This window comes from Carassius gibelio, chromosome A1, assembly GCF_023724105.1.
Source record: "Carassius gibelio isolate Cgi1373 ecotype wild population from Czech Republic chromosome A1, carGib1.2-hapl.c, whole genome shotgun sequence".
NCBI lineage: Eukaryota > Metazoa > Chordata > Actinopteri > Cypriniformes > Cyprinidae > Carassius > Carassius gibelio.
The window spans coordinates 7045482-7060453 of record NC_068371.1 but is presented as its reverse complement, the minus strand read 5'-3'; the positions used below and the strand labels follow the sequence as shown (position 1 = coordinate 7060453).

At 36.0% G+C, this 14972-nt stretch overlaps 1 protein-coding gene across 6 annotated transcripts in view; it reads right to left on the bottom strand.

The window, feature by feature from the left end:
• camk2d2 (calcium/calmodulin-dependent protein kinase (CaM kinase) II delta 2) overlaps positions 1-9574 on the bottom strand; it is a 28494-nt gene extending 18920 nt beyond the window's left edge. For 3 of the 6 annotated variants that reach the window (XM_052577005.1, XM_052577123.1, XM_052577062.1), the window contains exons 1-2: positions 9242-9574; positions 7093-7187 (exon numbers count right to left, since the gene is read on the bottom strand). In XM_052577005.1, coding sequence (XP_052432965.1) covers positions 7093-7187; positions 9242-9303 — 157 coding nt within the window. In that variant the 5' untranslated portion in view covers positions 9304-9574. The remainder of the gene's footprint in view (positions 1-7092; positions 7188-9241) is intronic. The other 3 variants (XM_052577198.1, XM_052577350.1, XM_052577280.1) reach the window with 2 other exon arrangements.
• Between the last annotated feature and the right edge of the window lie 5398 nt (positions 9575-14972).

Below are 14972 nucleotides of genomic sequence, written 5' to 3'. Positions count from 1 at the left end.
CTGAAATGAATGACCAAACCTGGTCCTTTGACTTGGCCATAGCAATCATACTTGATAAATAAATAAATAAATAAATAGCAAGGTTCACAATCTTCTGATCTGTACCCATCTGCTTATATTCCGACCAGAAAAGAACCATGCACTGACTCCTTTATCTTACAGATACAGCTTTATGTACAAACTGTTACTGCTCTTTTTTAACTGCTGCATGTATAGTCCGTACAAAATTCAAAAGCATATATTTTTATTTTCGAGGGACTGCATAAACTGTGACAAATCAAATTCAATTGTAAATCACTGAAGATGCCTCTCTTAACAGCTGGGATGTTGAGTTGTTCATGATCACCAGCGTACTTACTCCACCATTTAATGCCAAGTCAAAAACTCCCACACCAAGGTCTTACAAAGAAAACTGTTAATCTTTACTGAAAACTTGCTTTTAGTTTTCACACTGAGATGCCCAGTACTCAGAGTCTATTACATGGACTAGACTCGTAATAGTGACCACTGGTTATCTGTGTCAATGCTGAACACTATAAAGCATATTTGATATAGGCTACATTTTTCACAAATAATCAGAAAATATTATATATATATATATATATATATATATATATATATATATAAAATATTAGTATCATCAGTCAGGTTTTGTTGTAGTTAAATGATTGTAAGCATTAAACTACAAACCCCATGAAGAATAATCAAATAAATAAAAGAACTGAAAGCTAAAATATAAATGACTAATTTATAGACATCAATTACAATTAGAAAATCTAATATGTTTGAAGTTTATCCCAAAATAGTCTTTTTGAAATTCAATAGTCTTTGTTTGAAATTGTAAGAAGACTGATTCAATTACATCAGTCACAAATGGTGCAGTTCTTGTTTCCATAGTTTGTTTGCAGCAGCAATATCCACAGGGAATTAGGCTATTATACAAAAAAATAAATAAATAAAATAAAATTACAAAAGCACACATAGAAGTGACTTCAGAGCTCATGGTTAATCAATTTAGTGAGGTTTATACATTATTGTTAATTAAAAATCAATAGCGCTCTGGAGAAAGTGATTGGCCGACTTCTGTAAAACCCCACTGAAAATATTTGTAAGAAATCCATTATTCATCGACTAGGCTGATGATCAATTTTGAAACTGACACTAGGAGAGACTTTAAGGAGACCTCAGGGAAAGCTAATGCATCTGTTAATTGGCCTACCGAGGCCAATAATCTCAAAATAGCTGATTTATAGGCCTGACTGATGCATCAGCCTATTACTTTTGGTAAGAGATGACTGCTGTTCAAATTGATGACCTGTCAGACTATCAGAAATATTGCAAAGGATTCACACCCCCCCCCCACCTCCACACACACACACACACACACTCACACAAACAATTAATGACACACTGAAGATGTGCAACTTCAACCACCAAAACAAGAGTTAACAAAAGAACATTCAGTTCTCAATGGATGCACAGTTCAGCCTGAAACATTATACTGACGATTCTGCAAACTGTGATGCAGTTTAGCTCCTTTTGATTACAACCTCAAGGACAAAAGGTGATAGACCTCTGTGTCTCTCAGGCAAGTGACCCTTTAGCTCCAACGAGACTAAACTTTATTGAGTTACAGCCCTCAGACATGAGAGAATCTGAACTACTGGTCAAAGAGCAATATAGAGAGAGACAGGGAACTGAGAGAATGTGTCTCTAATTAAAAGTGCCCTAGCTATCTCTCCTCAGAATTTCATGGCCTAGTTTATTGAGTTTCTCTCTGTGCTATACTACACAGTCTGAGCACTGACCTACTAGTTTTGCACATAGCCTGAACAGAGAAATAGGCTGTGTTCAGAAACTGAAAAATTAAGTCAGGTATGATGGCGTAGGTTTTAGATGCACCCAGAAAAAGAAAACAGACCAGAAAATCTGACAAACATCAGCCATATACTGTATGTAATCAGAAGTTTGCATTCTTGTATTTAGGTTCAAGTGTTAAATTATGCCAGAAGGATCTATAATGGCATTCCAGTGACTTCCATGTTTTCCACTGCATCCACATTTTCATATTGCCCAGTAGTACCACATTTAATAAAGAACTTACTTCTTGACTATTAAAGTATATTCTGTAAGCATACATTTGTGTAGTACAAATAAGATCTGAATATACTACATCTGTCATATTGGAACTGTCATGTGACCTTTAACATCAGCCAGGTCACTTCATTTTAAAGTTTTTTTGGTAATGTGAGATGGTAAAGTGTTAAAATGTTCACTGCAAAATCCTGAAAGAATATTGTTCAGATATTGTTTGACCAGTGACTGTAATATTTGTAATATATATGATTATCCTTTTGTAAAAGGTCACAGTTATACTTAGTATAAATAAATAGTGTACTGTAGTAATTTGCATAACCTATATTGTATACTAGACCTTGTGAAAAAGAAGTGCACTTAAAAGGATAGTTCACCCAAGAGCTTAAGTCATTTGTGGATTAATGCTTACTGAAGACGCAAACCGTTTCAAACAATTCAGTTCAATTTGGTGAACTGGTTCAACCTGTTCACTAAGAAGAACTGGTTAAATCGAATGATTTGTTCGCAAACCGGATATCACTACACTGCAGTGAACGCGCTCACAACAGACCCGGAAGAGAAGACAATGCTGAATTAAGTCGTCGTTTTTGTTATTTTTGGACCAAAACATATTTTCGATGCTTCAAGAAATTCTAACTGACCCTCTGATGTCACATGGACTACTTTGATGATGTTTTTCTTACCTTTCTGGACATGGAACAATTGTACTAACAGAAAATATCATGTTAATGAAATAAAAGTTAATTTAAGTGTACTTAAAAGAATACACTTTCAAGACTACTGAATGTTTCTTAACATACTTAAATATTTGATATTACATTTCAATATAATAGTGGGCTATATTTTTCCAGTATATTTTTAATTGACTAAATTATAAATTATAAATGTGGCATTGCAAATGTATTTAAATGCATGGCAAAAATTCGGTGAAAATGTCACTGAAGTATATTTTAGTTTACCATAATTATTGATAGTACATATTGCAGTACACTTTAACCATATTTCAAAAGCAACATAATTATGAAATAACATCCTACTTAGCTGGGTTAGGGTTATTACTATAATACATTCAGTTCACTTAGATATTTTCTTTCAAAGCATACTAGTTTTTACTTAAGAACTAAATGCTTTCAAATAATGGTGAAGTGTAATTCTTCTTCACAATGGAGGGTTACAGATTAATCAGCTAGCAGTACACTGAGCTAGTAGGCCAATTGGTTATGAGGCTAATCGCTGTTGGAATGTATACAGGTACATCATGGAGATTTTTTATCTGGAAGATAGAATAAAGTGAAAGTGAAGTGACATTCAGCCAAGTATGGTGACCCATACTCAGAATTTGTGCTCTGCATTTAACCCATCCGAAGTGCACACACACAGAGCAGTGAACACACACCCGGAGCAGTGGGCAGCCGGGGAGCCAGTTGGGGGTTCAATGCCTTGCTCAAGGGCACCTAAGTCATGGTATTTAAGGTGGAGAGAGAACTGTACATGCACTCCCCCCACCCACAATTCCTGCCGGCCCGGGACTCAAACTCATAATCTTTCAATTGGGAGTCCGACTCTCTAACCATTAGGCCACAACTTCCCAATAAGTTTTCTTTCATGTTAAACAAATGTTTTCATGTTTTAAATTTATTTAAAACTGCTTATGTAAAACACCATGTGAGAGAGTGAGAGAGAGACAGAGAGAGAGAGACAAAGAGAGAGAGACAAGAGAGAGAGACAAAGAGAGAGATGTGTGTGCGTGTGTTTCATATGAGGTGCTGTCTGAGAAACCACTGAGTTTATTTTTAGCTCTGCTGCACCATATCCTCTCGTGTGATGGTAGCCTCTCTCTCACACCAAGAGTGAATGACTCAACATAGGTCAAGGAGATTCAGAGGTAATGAACATCGTGTCTTGAAAAGCAGCTCAGACAAGGCTCATGTGAAATCTTCATTAAAACAGTCTCTGAATTATTGTCTGTATTCAGAAATGTTCAACTTAGCATTGTAATGTGAAACAGTCATTATGAATTCAATGTGTGAAAAAAACACAAATTGAACTGAGCAGACTGATCTGCCAAAAAGTACTATGAACACTGAAAGAAATACATTGTTTAAAAATATTTGCTGCAAAGAGAGAGTAAAATAATAAATGTGGTCATTATATATTGAACGTATAAATCAAATCTAATTTGACTTTTATATCTTTATTTAAGTCACTAATAAAAACAAATATCAAAAATAACTGCTGGTATAGTGTCCATACTACACTTAATTTTTAATTCTATTTATAACTTTGCAGGCTAAATGCTGAAAACTGTTGTATAAGGGTTAAATTAAAATATTTTGATTTCAGCTTAAAGGAACACTCCACTATCTTTAAAAAAAAATGCTAATTTTCCAACTCTCCTAGAGTTTAACAGTCGAATTTTACCATTTTGAATCAATTTAGCCGGTGTGACGGTAGCACATTTAGCTTAGCCTAGCATAGCTCATTGAGTCTGATTAGACCATTAGCATCTTAGCAAAAGTTTCGATATTTTTTCTATTTAAAACCCGACTCTTCTGTAGTTACATTGGGTACTAAAAAAAGTTTAGGCTGATTTAGCAAGGAACTCTATTCTCTACACTCTCATTAGGAAAAATATATCAAACTCTTTGGTCATTTTTGAGTGAGATGCTAATGGTCTAACCGGACTCTGATCTATGCTAAGCTAAGCTAAAAGTGCTACCACCAGACCCAGAGATTGGCTGAATGGATACAAAAACTGTAAAACTCAACTGCTTAACTCTAGGGGAGTTTGAAAATGAGCCTATTTTCAAAAATAGTGTAGTGTTCCTTTAAGTATGGCTCATTTTGAATTCTTGTTTTGTCTTATTTTAAATCAAGTCATCTTGTAGCACCATTGAATGTTTACTGAGGCCCCATAATGCAAATATAAGTCAAATGCACAACAATTTGAAAATATTAACCATAGAAAAACCTGTCGATACACAGGGGTTGTCTCAACGTAGCGATCAACACTAAATGACACAACCATACAAACCACTGAACATACTGTATTTCTGTCCTTCACAGCCTTGTTTTCATTCGTGTCACATAAAATACAGCGTCTACCCATACTAAGCTCCAGTACATCATCAAAGCAATGATTATAGAATGAGGTACAGCTGAGCACAGCAGTGCTCAGGAGGACCAGATGAGGACAAATAAGGTAAGAGATTATTGTTTTTTTTCTCAGTTTAGCTTCACCACCAAGAGACAAAATCATAATAGACTAGCAGATTCTTTCTTTTAACATTCATCTGATATAACATAAACACCAACAGTAGCACCATCAACATGGACAACGACCATCTGGTTGTTTTGTCAGACACCAGTCTTCTGTTTTCCTGCTTCCTTTTGTTCTAACTCCAACACTATCCCTTCTTCTTCTTCTTCTTCTTCTTTTCTGTATTTTGTTGCCTCTGCTCTTCTACCTGGCATTTGCATTACATAATACACAATCTGTACTCAGCTTGTTGTGTTGACCTCTCTTTTGACTTTTTTCTTTTTCCAGTTCGCTCATTTACAAGTCTTTATCCTCCTCTGTGTTTTTCTATTTTTACACAAAAAAATTATAATAAAAAATAACTCATCAATATCTGAACACAAGCAAGATAAATTCACATAAAGTGTTTTTATGGTCTTTAGTTCCAATATCACGTTTTTATTACTTTTAAGCATTATACTTACTAATTTAGAGTGATGAACAGATTTATTTTTGCTGCTTAAAAAACATGTCTGTTATGGTGTTTGGTACCGTACACCTACTTTAGTATGAATATTCAGACACAGGGTTCGTTATTGGCATCTTTGGTTCCATAAAGAACCTTTAAAATGGAACGTTTCCATTGCACAAAATGTTTTTTTCATTCACTGGTCAGTGCTGAGATTTTATGCTATTTTACATTTCATAATGTGATGTTTTATAGTAGTGAAAAGACTGGAGGTCATGATCCCACTTCTGGATCTGGTGTCAGTGTGTGTGTGTGTGTCTGTGTGCAGTGGTATTTATATACATGTGTGGGCTCATAAAATCGCAGTTCCTGGGCTTATCGTGTAAAAAGAGGTTAGGACCATCCCTGACACAGAACAGCATCCAGTGCAGCGGAGAGTACGAGACAGAGCAATTAATACAACACAAACTGCCACACCACTCAATGCTGTATTTTTGGAAACGCTATCCCAGCATGTACCAGTGCAGTGATATGATCCCAGAATCTAGGTGTCCAGTTCAGTCCCACTGTGCAGAAAAGGGAGGGGGTTGTATTTCAAACCTAATGATCCAAAAAATATTCTCGATTTCCCATGCCAAATTCACATTCAAAAAGGAGAAAGTTTAATGGAATTGTTGAGATAAAGGCAACATGAGTGACATGATTGGCTCTTAGGAACAAAGATGCTGTGGTAGAAGAGAAATGATTGGATGTTCTGAGGGTGGTAAGGAAGCTGATTGGTTATTTTGCCCTATAGCAGCAGAGCCTGCAGGCAAACAGGCCAGCAGCAACAATTACACTGACAGATCTGAAATAACTGGGTCGCTCACTTTCCAGCAGGGGATAAGACCAGCCAAAGCCACTGAAAGCTTACATATACACATCACATGTAACTGTGCTTATACACACACAAACACAAAACACTCAACTTACTTCATCCAGACTCATTTGTATACAGGGTTTATACACAGATTGATATGTGGATGTATGTGGTTCTCAGACACATAATCCCCTCAACTTCTTCATAGCTATGCTTGGACGCAAGCATCTGTTACATCAGAGCACATGCACAGAGCTCCAGATGAGACCCAGATGCACAGTCTCTTGCATTATCCCGGTTCAATCGGATGTGCTGCTCTTACATCAGAATGTTGCCATGTTCAGCTACGCTAGATGCCCCATTAACTGTACCAAACTCATGTCCTGCATCTCACCTGATGGAGCACAGCACACTAAATAAGTCACCTACCCCTGGCTGACAGCTTCTTTGTGTTGATGATTTTGGCCGCATACTCTTGGCCGGATGATATCTTCACGCATCGCCTCACGACAGAGAACGCACCCCTGAAGAAGAGGGAAAAAAGAGAAGACGGTGAGGAAAAAAATGGGCACGAGGCCCTGATTCCGAACAGATAGAACATATGGCATGGTGAGCAGAATCTGTGCCATGGTGGAGGCACAGCCTGAGCGCTTCCAAGGTTACACAACTACGAATTTCCATGGTTGTTTGTCCATGTGTGTTTGATGAGCGTGTGTGGGAGTTTTGCAATCGTTTCGCATATTTGCTGACTGCTTGCACACACCAAATGCTGGAAAGAAGGGGTTAATTACATCACCTTTAACGCCCCCTCTGCTGTGGTTGTTCTTCCCTCAAATTTCACTATAAGAAAAAGTCATAATTTTGAGAAAAAAAAGTTCAAATTCTATATTAAAGGTTAAATCACCTCACTATATATGGCTGAAACAATAATATACTGTATATATAAATAAATGTATGCATTTAGCAGATGCTTTTATCCAAAGCGACTTACAGTTCATATATAAATGTGTGTGTGTGTGTGTAATATTAATATATTAATATATAATATAATATATAATAAAATATAAAATGATTTTAAAAATGATTTATTTAAATAATGTTATTTATTATAACCATATCTGGTTTATATTTATAGTATATCATATAACATCTATACTGTATATGTATGTGTATCTTATAGAATATAACATTTCTTGATGTTCACAAAATCATTAAAAAAAACTATTTAAATAAAACATATTATAATAACATTGTGTGTATGTGTTTGTGTGTGTTTATTGTATGCTTTTTTTTAACTAAAAAGTATAAATTACCTTATAAAATGTATATTTAACATTAAAAACAGGTCTAGCCTATTTAATGTTAAAACCATACACATTTTCTTGGATTATATTTCAAAAACTGTCTTGTTATGTTAATTTGGTGTTAAAGTAATTAAGTAATTAATAAGTAACAATTAATGATAGTAAGCTACTAATGTTCAGTCAAAGTGAGGATATGCTGATCCTAATGGAATGTGCTCGAGCAGCGTACTGTTGCTATAGTAACCTCCCCAGGTAAAAGTGACTTCGCGAGCGTGTATCTGGCGCGCTCTGACTGCGAGTGAAAAAACATTTGGAAACGCTGTTAAAACGTATATGTAAAAAAAAAATGAATAAATTCATACACGTCAAACCTTTTGTTCACACTTCTTTTGGAGGGGTTCAAATAAATAATACAGTGCAAAATGATCATTTCTAGCCTCGAAAACGTGCAAATAGAAAAATAGGCATCTCTATGTAACAATGGGAAGCCAAGCTGTGGTGCCCAATCTTTATACATGATGCCACCGCGCAGATGGCGCAGAAACGTTTCGACAAAATATTTTGAACGGACTGTTACTCAAGTGATTTCAATTTAAGGTCACAATGGGCTTAAAAACGAACAAAATCCGGGTCATTTTAGATCTGAATGCAACAGCACGCCGATATAAATAGATCACATGCTGAAACCTACTAGTGTATCTCCTGAAACCCTTGCAGATCGGGACAACCGATGTGGCCTCTGTGCACCCTCCCCTCCCCAGTCAAACGCCACGCGAGGAATCCCCAACGCGATAATTAACGGTACGGGAACGTGTGTCTGCACTGTTGTCGCATTGCCATGAGTATTTCTGTCACCGGGGGGGAAAGCCCAAACCCTACCCCCCTTAAATGTACATTTTCTCAGCTGTTTAGAAATCTGCCGTGATGAGCACAATGACCGCGTCACAAAACCTAGAGCGGTGCCTACATACACCCTGCAGTTTGGGCATCATGGGCACGTTTGGAACGTTCCGTTCCGGTTCCAAACGCGCCCGTGATCATCAAAGAATGTCGTTTGGGTTTGCAGCTCCCAAAGCTCTCAGACACAGACTGTGTAATCAAGCGCTCACGGCAAGGTTATTATAAGCGTTCACTGCAATTGTAGCGGAGCTGTCAAATAGAAGACGCGTCGCAGCCGCATCCTTGCATTATGCGTTCAGTAACATCAGGCGTGCATATTATATAACAAATGGACAGGAATGCAATGATCCTGCAGTATAAGATCCAGCACTTACTTCCCGAGCTCTTCAAAAAGCTGATATTCGTCCGTAAATCTAGTGCAGATGGTCAGAGCCATTGTGATGGGGAATAGGCAGCGCGATGAAGAGTATGATGCGGGGAAGCGCAGTGAGTCTCCTCTCGTCCCTCCTGCAGACCGAAAGGAGAGCACTTTTGATGGTTGATTTTTTTTCTTAGCTTAGTTCCTGGTCTCTTCAAGTGAGATGCGCCGATCAATGTCAGATGATCAGATGTGTAAACCTAGGGGTCGATCACCAACGGGAGGAAGAAGCGCGTTCACATCCGACGGTTCCATGGGCTCATCATTATGCGCGTTGACGTTACCATCTCTCTCTTGGACGTGTTTGCATACAGCACCTCGCCCCCTTCTCCCCTCCCTTTCAAAGCCCATGCTTCCCAAAGATCATGCACCTGTAGACATTTCATATTCATACTTAATAAATCTTCATGGCAATAATAACAATAAGGTCAAATTAATAATTGACGTGACATTTCACAATCCTGCAGTGTGCAACATGCAAAGCATATTTTAACTAATGCACAAAAAGTGATTAACATTTGCAAATGTGCATTAAGACACTTAAGTTCTTATTTCTACTAATGGTTCACTTCTACTTAATAAAAATAATGATGACAATAATAATTTCAACTTTATATAAATAACAATGACCTTCTTAAGATATCCTCTTATTAAGTTGTAATAATGCATGCAGGTTCATAGTCTCAGATGGCAATTCCTATCACACTATTAACATAGTAATACACGTCACTTCAAAGAATACCATGGTTCTATCATCGTACCATGGTACCACCACCATGTTATAATAATAATAAATAATAATAAATAATTATATATATATATATATATATTTATAGGACCGGGAAGTAACGTGGTACTTATTTTGTAAGAGAGTAGTACAATAATAATGATGGTTCTGATAAAATATAAATTACAATATAATTATAAAATTTGTGCTTAAAGGGTTAGTTCACCCAAAAATGAAAATTATGTCATTAATAACTCACCCTTATGCTGTTCCAAACATGTAAGACCTCTGTTTATCTTCGGAACACAGTATAAGATATTTTAGATTTAGTCCGAGAGCTCTCAGTTCCTCCATTGAAGCTGTGTACGGTATACTCTCCATGTCCAGAAAGGTCCATGTGACATCAGAGGGTCAGTTAGAATTTTTTGAAGCATCGTACTGTTTGAGTACATGAATTACTCTGGGATATTGGTTTGTTTGAACTCCGAGGGAGTGTCAGCCACATAAAAAAATTTTTAACATCTTAAGTCATTTGTGGATTAATGTGTCTTAGAGATGCGAACCGTTTAAAACGATTCAGTTCGATTTGGTGAACTGAATGATTCGTTCGCGAACCGGATATCCTGCTTTGATTTGAACTCTCTCTCACAACAGACACGGAATAGAATAAATAATGACATAATTTTCATTTTTGGGCGAACTAACCCTTTAAATTGTGGATTTTATCATAGAAAATAGGATGTGCTGTTACAGTTAAATAATTGACAAACATACTAACAGACAAACAAATAAATACACCAGTTACATACATACATACTTTATATGGACATTTGTTAAATATTCCATATTTCACAAGACTCCATCACCTCCAGGCGCATATGCTGCCAGAGCGCAGAACTGCTAAGACGAACAGCTGGCAATTCTCTTTCTTTTACTGTCTATGGCAATTCTACGCATGCTCACGTGTGGTGAAATAATCTCTTGTGCACTTCTATATTTTAAACACAAGAGCGCACTGTCGTACAGCAATTATTTCACAAACTCATTGATTCGCCTCACTTTGTCGAAGCAAACAATCAGTATCAGATATCTTTTATAGAGGCTCTAAAATATTATACTTTTGATTATTAAAATTGGTTAAAATTGAAGGTTGAGGGCTTATTAAGAATAAGAATAAGTCTTATTTTTAGTCTTATTGTTTCCATCTATCCTTTATAAACCTTTATTTATTTATTTATATATTTTTTTTTTTTTTTTGCTTAGAAGTAAACATGACTGCAATATGTTTCATTTTTCTTCAAATTATGCCCTGGAATATTCTCTGTTGCACTGCATCATGATCTCTGGCATGCACTTTAGGGTGAATGTGTCACTGAGGGCATGTAAAGTTCAAGGGGCAGTTCTGAAAATTAACATGAAAAATCTTTGGTGCCAAGGGTTTGCCATCTCCATTCTGAACACACTGGGTTTTTCTTTTTTTTTTTTTTTCTTTTTTTTTTTTTTTTTTGTTGTTGTTTTGGCCCTACCATGCATATATAAATACAGGTCACAGTTAAAAAAAGTTGTTAGTCTATAACCATCTTCTGTGCTGATGGGGTCTCTTTTCAATTGTTGTACTGTATGTCCAGCAGACCCTTGAGTATGATGGGGTGAAACTAAAAGAGTGTCAATATGCAATGTGATCTTTTTTTTTTTTACTTGGTGTGCGACTATAATATAAGCTACACTGCTCTGGAACCTTTAATGTCAGTTTCAGCTAGTTTTCAGAAACATTGTTGCCACCTGTTGAGCAAGAAAAAAATTCAAGGGAAGTGTAAACAGGAAATACAGTATATCTCCAGAAGAGCGTAAACGGTTTTACCTCTTGTCAGTGCTTGTAAATGGACTTTGTTTCCTGATTATATTGTATCTCAACAACATTAAACTTAATCCTGAGCCATGTCCTTTAAGTGCAATACTTATTTATTATCTCATGTTTATTATACGTGTTTATTATTTAGTGATAAAAATGCATGATAATAGGCAAGCTGATGAACTAGATGGACGGATTAATGGATAACGTTCTTACAAATAGAGAAAAATATACAATTAAACATATTGCAGTAGATTTGCTTTCTTGAGTAATCTTTCTTGTAAACTGGAAAAAAAAACAAGACCACAGACATTTTTTAGTGTTGTCTCAATCTTGGATTTAAACAAACATTGGTATAAGCGTTTACAGGAAGGTTCATTTATCTTTGGTTTACTTCCAGCTTTCTGCTGGCAGCATTTCTGTGGGAATAACCAGGAACCTTAAATGAAGCGAAACCAAAAACACTGGAGTAACTCTACCTCTGAAATAACAATTAAATAGGAATTTCATCTTGAGTATAGACTTTAGATAAAATGGGGTCAACAGGGATGTATCCGAACATGCCTACTTATAACCAGTATTTTAGGCGTGTCCAAATTCAACAACTATTGCAACACTTTAGGCAAAATGTTCCCAGGTGAACTACTAATTCCAGACATGATTCTAAATATCTGATTGACACTTTCATTATCTCTTGAGACCATGGGAGAGGAATGGCATAACTGGCGCTGGTACAGCTTACATGACGGTGACAACATGTCATGACAGATATAGCACGCCCATTTAGATTACAATAGATTACATTACATTTAGTCATTTAGCAATTTTAACAAGAGGGTTTTTTTTATAAATAAAAAGAAAACAAGTAGTTAATAGAATAGAAATAAAACTAGATAGTGCTAGTGTTAGAGGGTCAAGGTTTTTTAATGAATAATAATAATAATAATGAGTAACAGCAAAAATGTCTCAGAAGAGCTAGTTCTGGGAATAGTTCAAATATTTAGACATTGCTTGTGGCTAAAGTGTCTAAATACTCCTGAGACAACTGTTTACAGACTACTATTCATATTTCATAACACTGTTTCATATGTCACTACTATTAATACATATAACATAACACACACAGACAATGAAACCAAATTAATGTTTGTGTGCTATCCTGAAAAGTTAGGTTTTTTGTGCTTCATATCTTTGTGTAATCAAGGGAAAACTAGGAAATGTGTAAGTCAAATGTGAGTCATTAGCACTTCTCCATTTAAAAATGCATATGAGCACATATGTAGATCTCCCAAACAAATATTACAGGATTCCACAACCCAGTTTGGAAAGGTTATGATGGTAAAATGTATTCACGTGGCTCAATATACAGTGAGTAAAGCTACGCTCCAGTGCAGATAAACAACTGAAGGACACTTCCTGCATTTCATCACTTACAGGAAGCTAAAGCAGAGAGCTCAACTGTAATGTTTTGTTTGATAACCTAAAAACGTGCTTTGTGGTTTCACTCAAGACAGATGTCTTATAGTAAATACTGAATCGAACTGATTAAGTTTATTTAAACTGATAAAAGTAATTTTTAGGAGTCAGATTGGGCAGAAATACCTGGCCATAATCTCCTTTTACAGTGCAGCTCTTTCATGTTGATAATAAAACAGTGCTACTAAGCACATGGACTTAATGTATCTTACACCCACACCCACACTAAACAAGTGTGTCTGACTCACTCGATAAGAGATTGCCTTTGAATTTCCCTCCATTGAAGAATATGTTCTGAGGGGAAAATATGCAACTCTTCCTTGTCTTGTAAAGGTTTTCTTTGTCTGAAAAAATTATCATTTAACAGATGAAAAATACACACACAAATGCACGTGCACACACTGGTTTCTATGGGGAATTCCACAGGCTTAATGATTTTTATTCTGTACTATATGATTTTTGTTATAAGACTTACAATTATAAGACTATTGCGATAAAAGTCCACTAAAGGCAATTGTTGTGAGAACTCAAGTGCATTATTTCCCAAAAGTGAGCAGATAAACACAGACATGACTTGATTTGACAAGACAAAACAAGGACATGGACACGACTCCTCAACAGTGGTCACAGGTAACCGTGCTAAGAAAAACACAATGGCAACATGAGGACTATTTATGCACAAGACTAAATGACTAAACAAGGAACACCTGTGAACAGTCAAGACAATGACCCAATCAAAAAACAGGACTAAGTACCACATGACCAAATTTTAACTGTGTTTAACAAAAGCAATAATTAACCTCTTTACATTGCCTTACTATGTTATGCATCCCTAACGCAGTCAGGTTTTCAATGTGACAATTCATCCCCATGCAGTGATGCAGATTATTTGAGATGATCTGTTTCAGATAACTGTAAACAGTCTACACACCAAACATATCTTAAATCCAAGCTGTAGTTTATTTTTCAGCGACTCTGCTTTTGGTGAAATTTTGCAGTACTAGAAAAACTCTTTCTCCAGAAAGAGACATTTTGGCAGCAGTCTGTAATTTTTCTTTTTTTTTTTATCCCCCACATCTGTTATCCTGCACTGCTTATTGAATTGAAAGCAAATGCTTTTTCGGATTAGATGAAATTTCTGGTGAAATTCGAAAAACATTTTTTGCATGTGATTTATCAACACCTAGTACATCTTAAAATATTCAGCTCATGAAATTGTTTTACAGCTTGAAGTGTGAAGTTTATTCTTGTACACAGATATGGCATATTCATGACAGTAAACATGAAATTCATGTATATATTTGTCACTTAAACTATTGTAAACAGAAATTTAGTGGACATTAAAGCTGCAGTAGGGAACTTTTGATGCTCTAGCGGTTAATAAACAGAACTGCTTGCGTCTTGCGGAAGAACATTGTAGCCGGAACTACTTCTCTCTGTTTATGTCTATGAAGAATCACAAAGGTACTGGGTTACTCCGCCGCGGTATCCCCGAAGCAATCTAAAATAGTCCGAATATAAACACTTATTATAGGTGTAGCCTTTCACAGATTATCTGTCTCATATTCTACTGTCAGGACATAATGACAGGTTTAACAAATATGTAAAAAATATTTTTTTACAAAAGTTCCC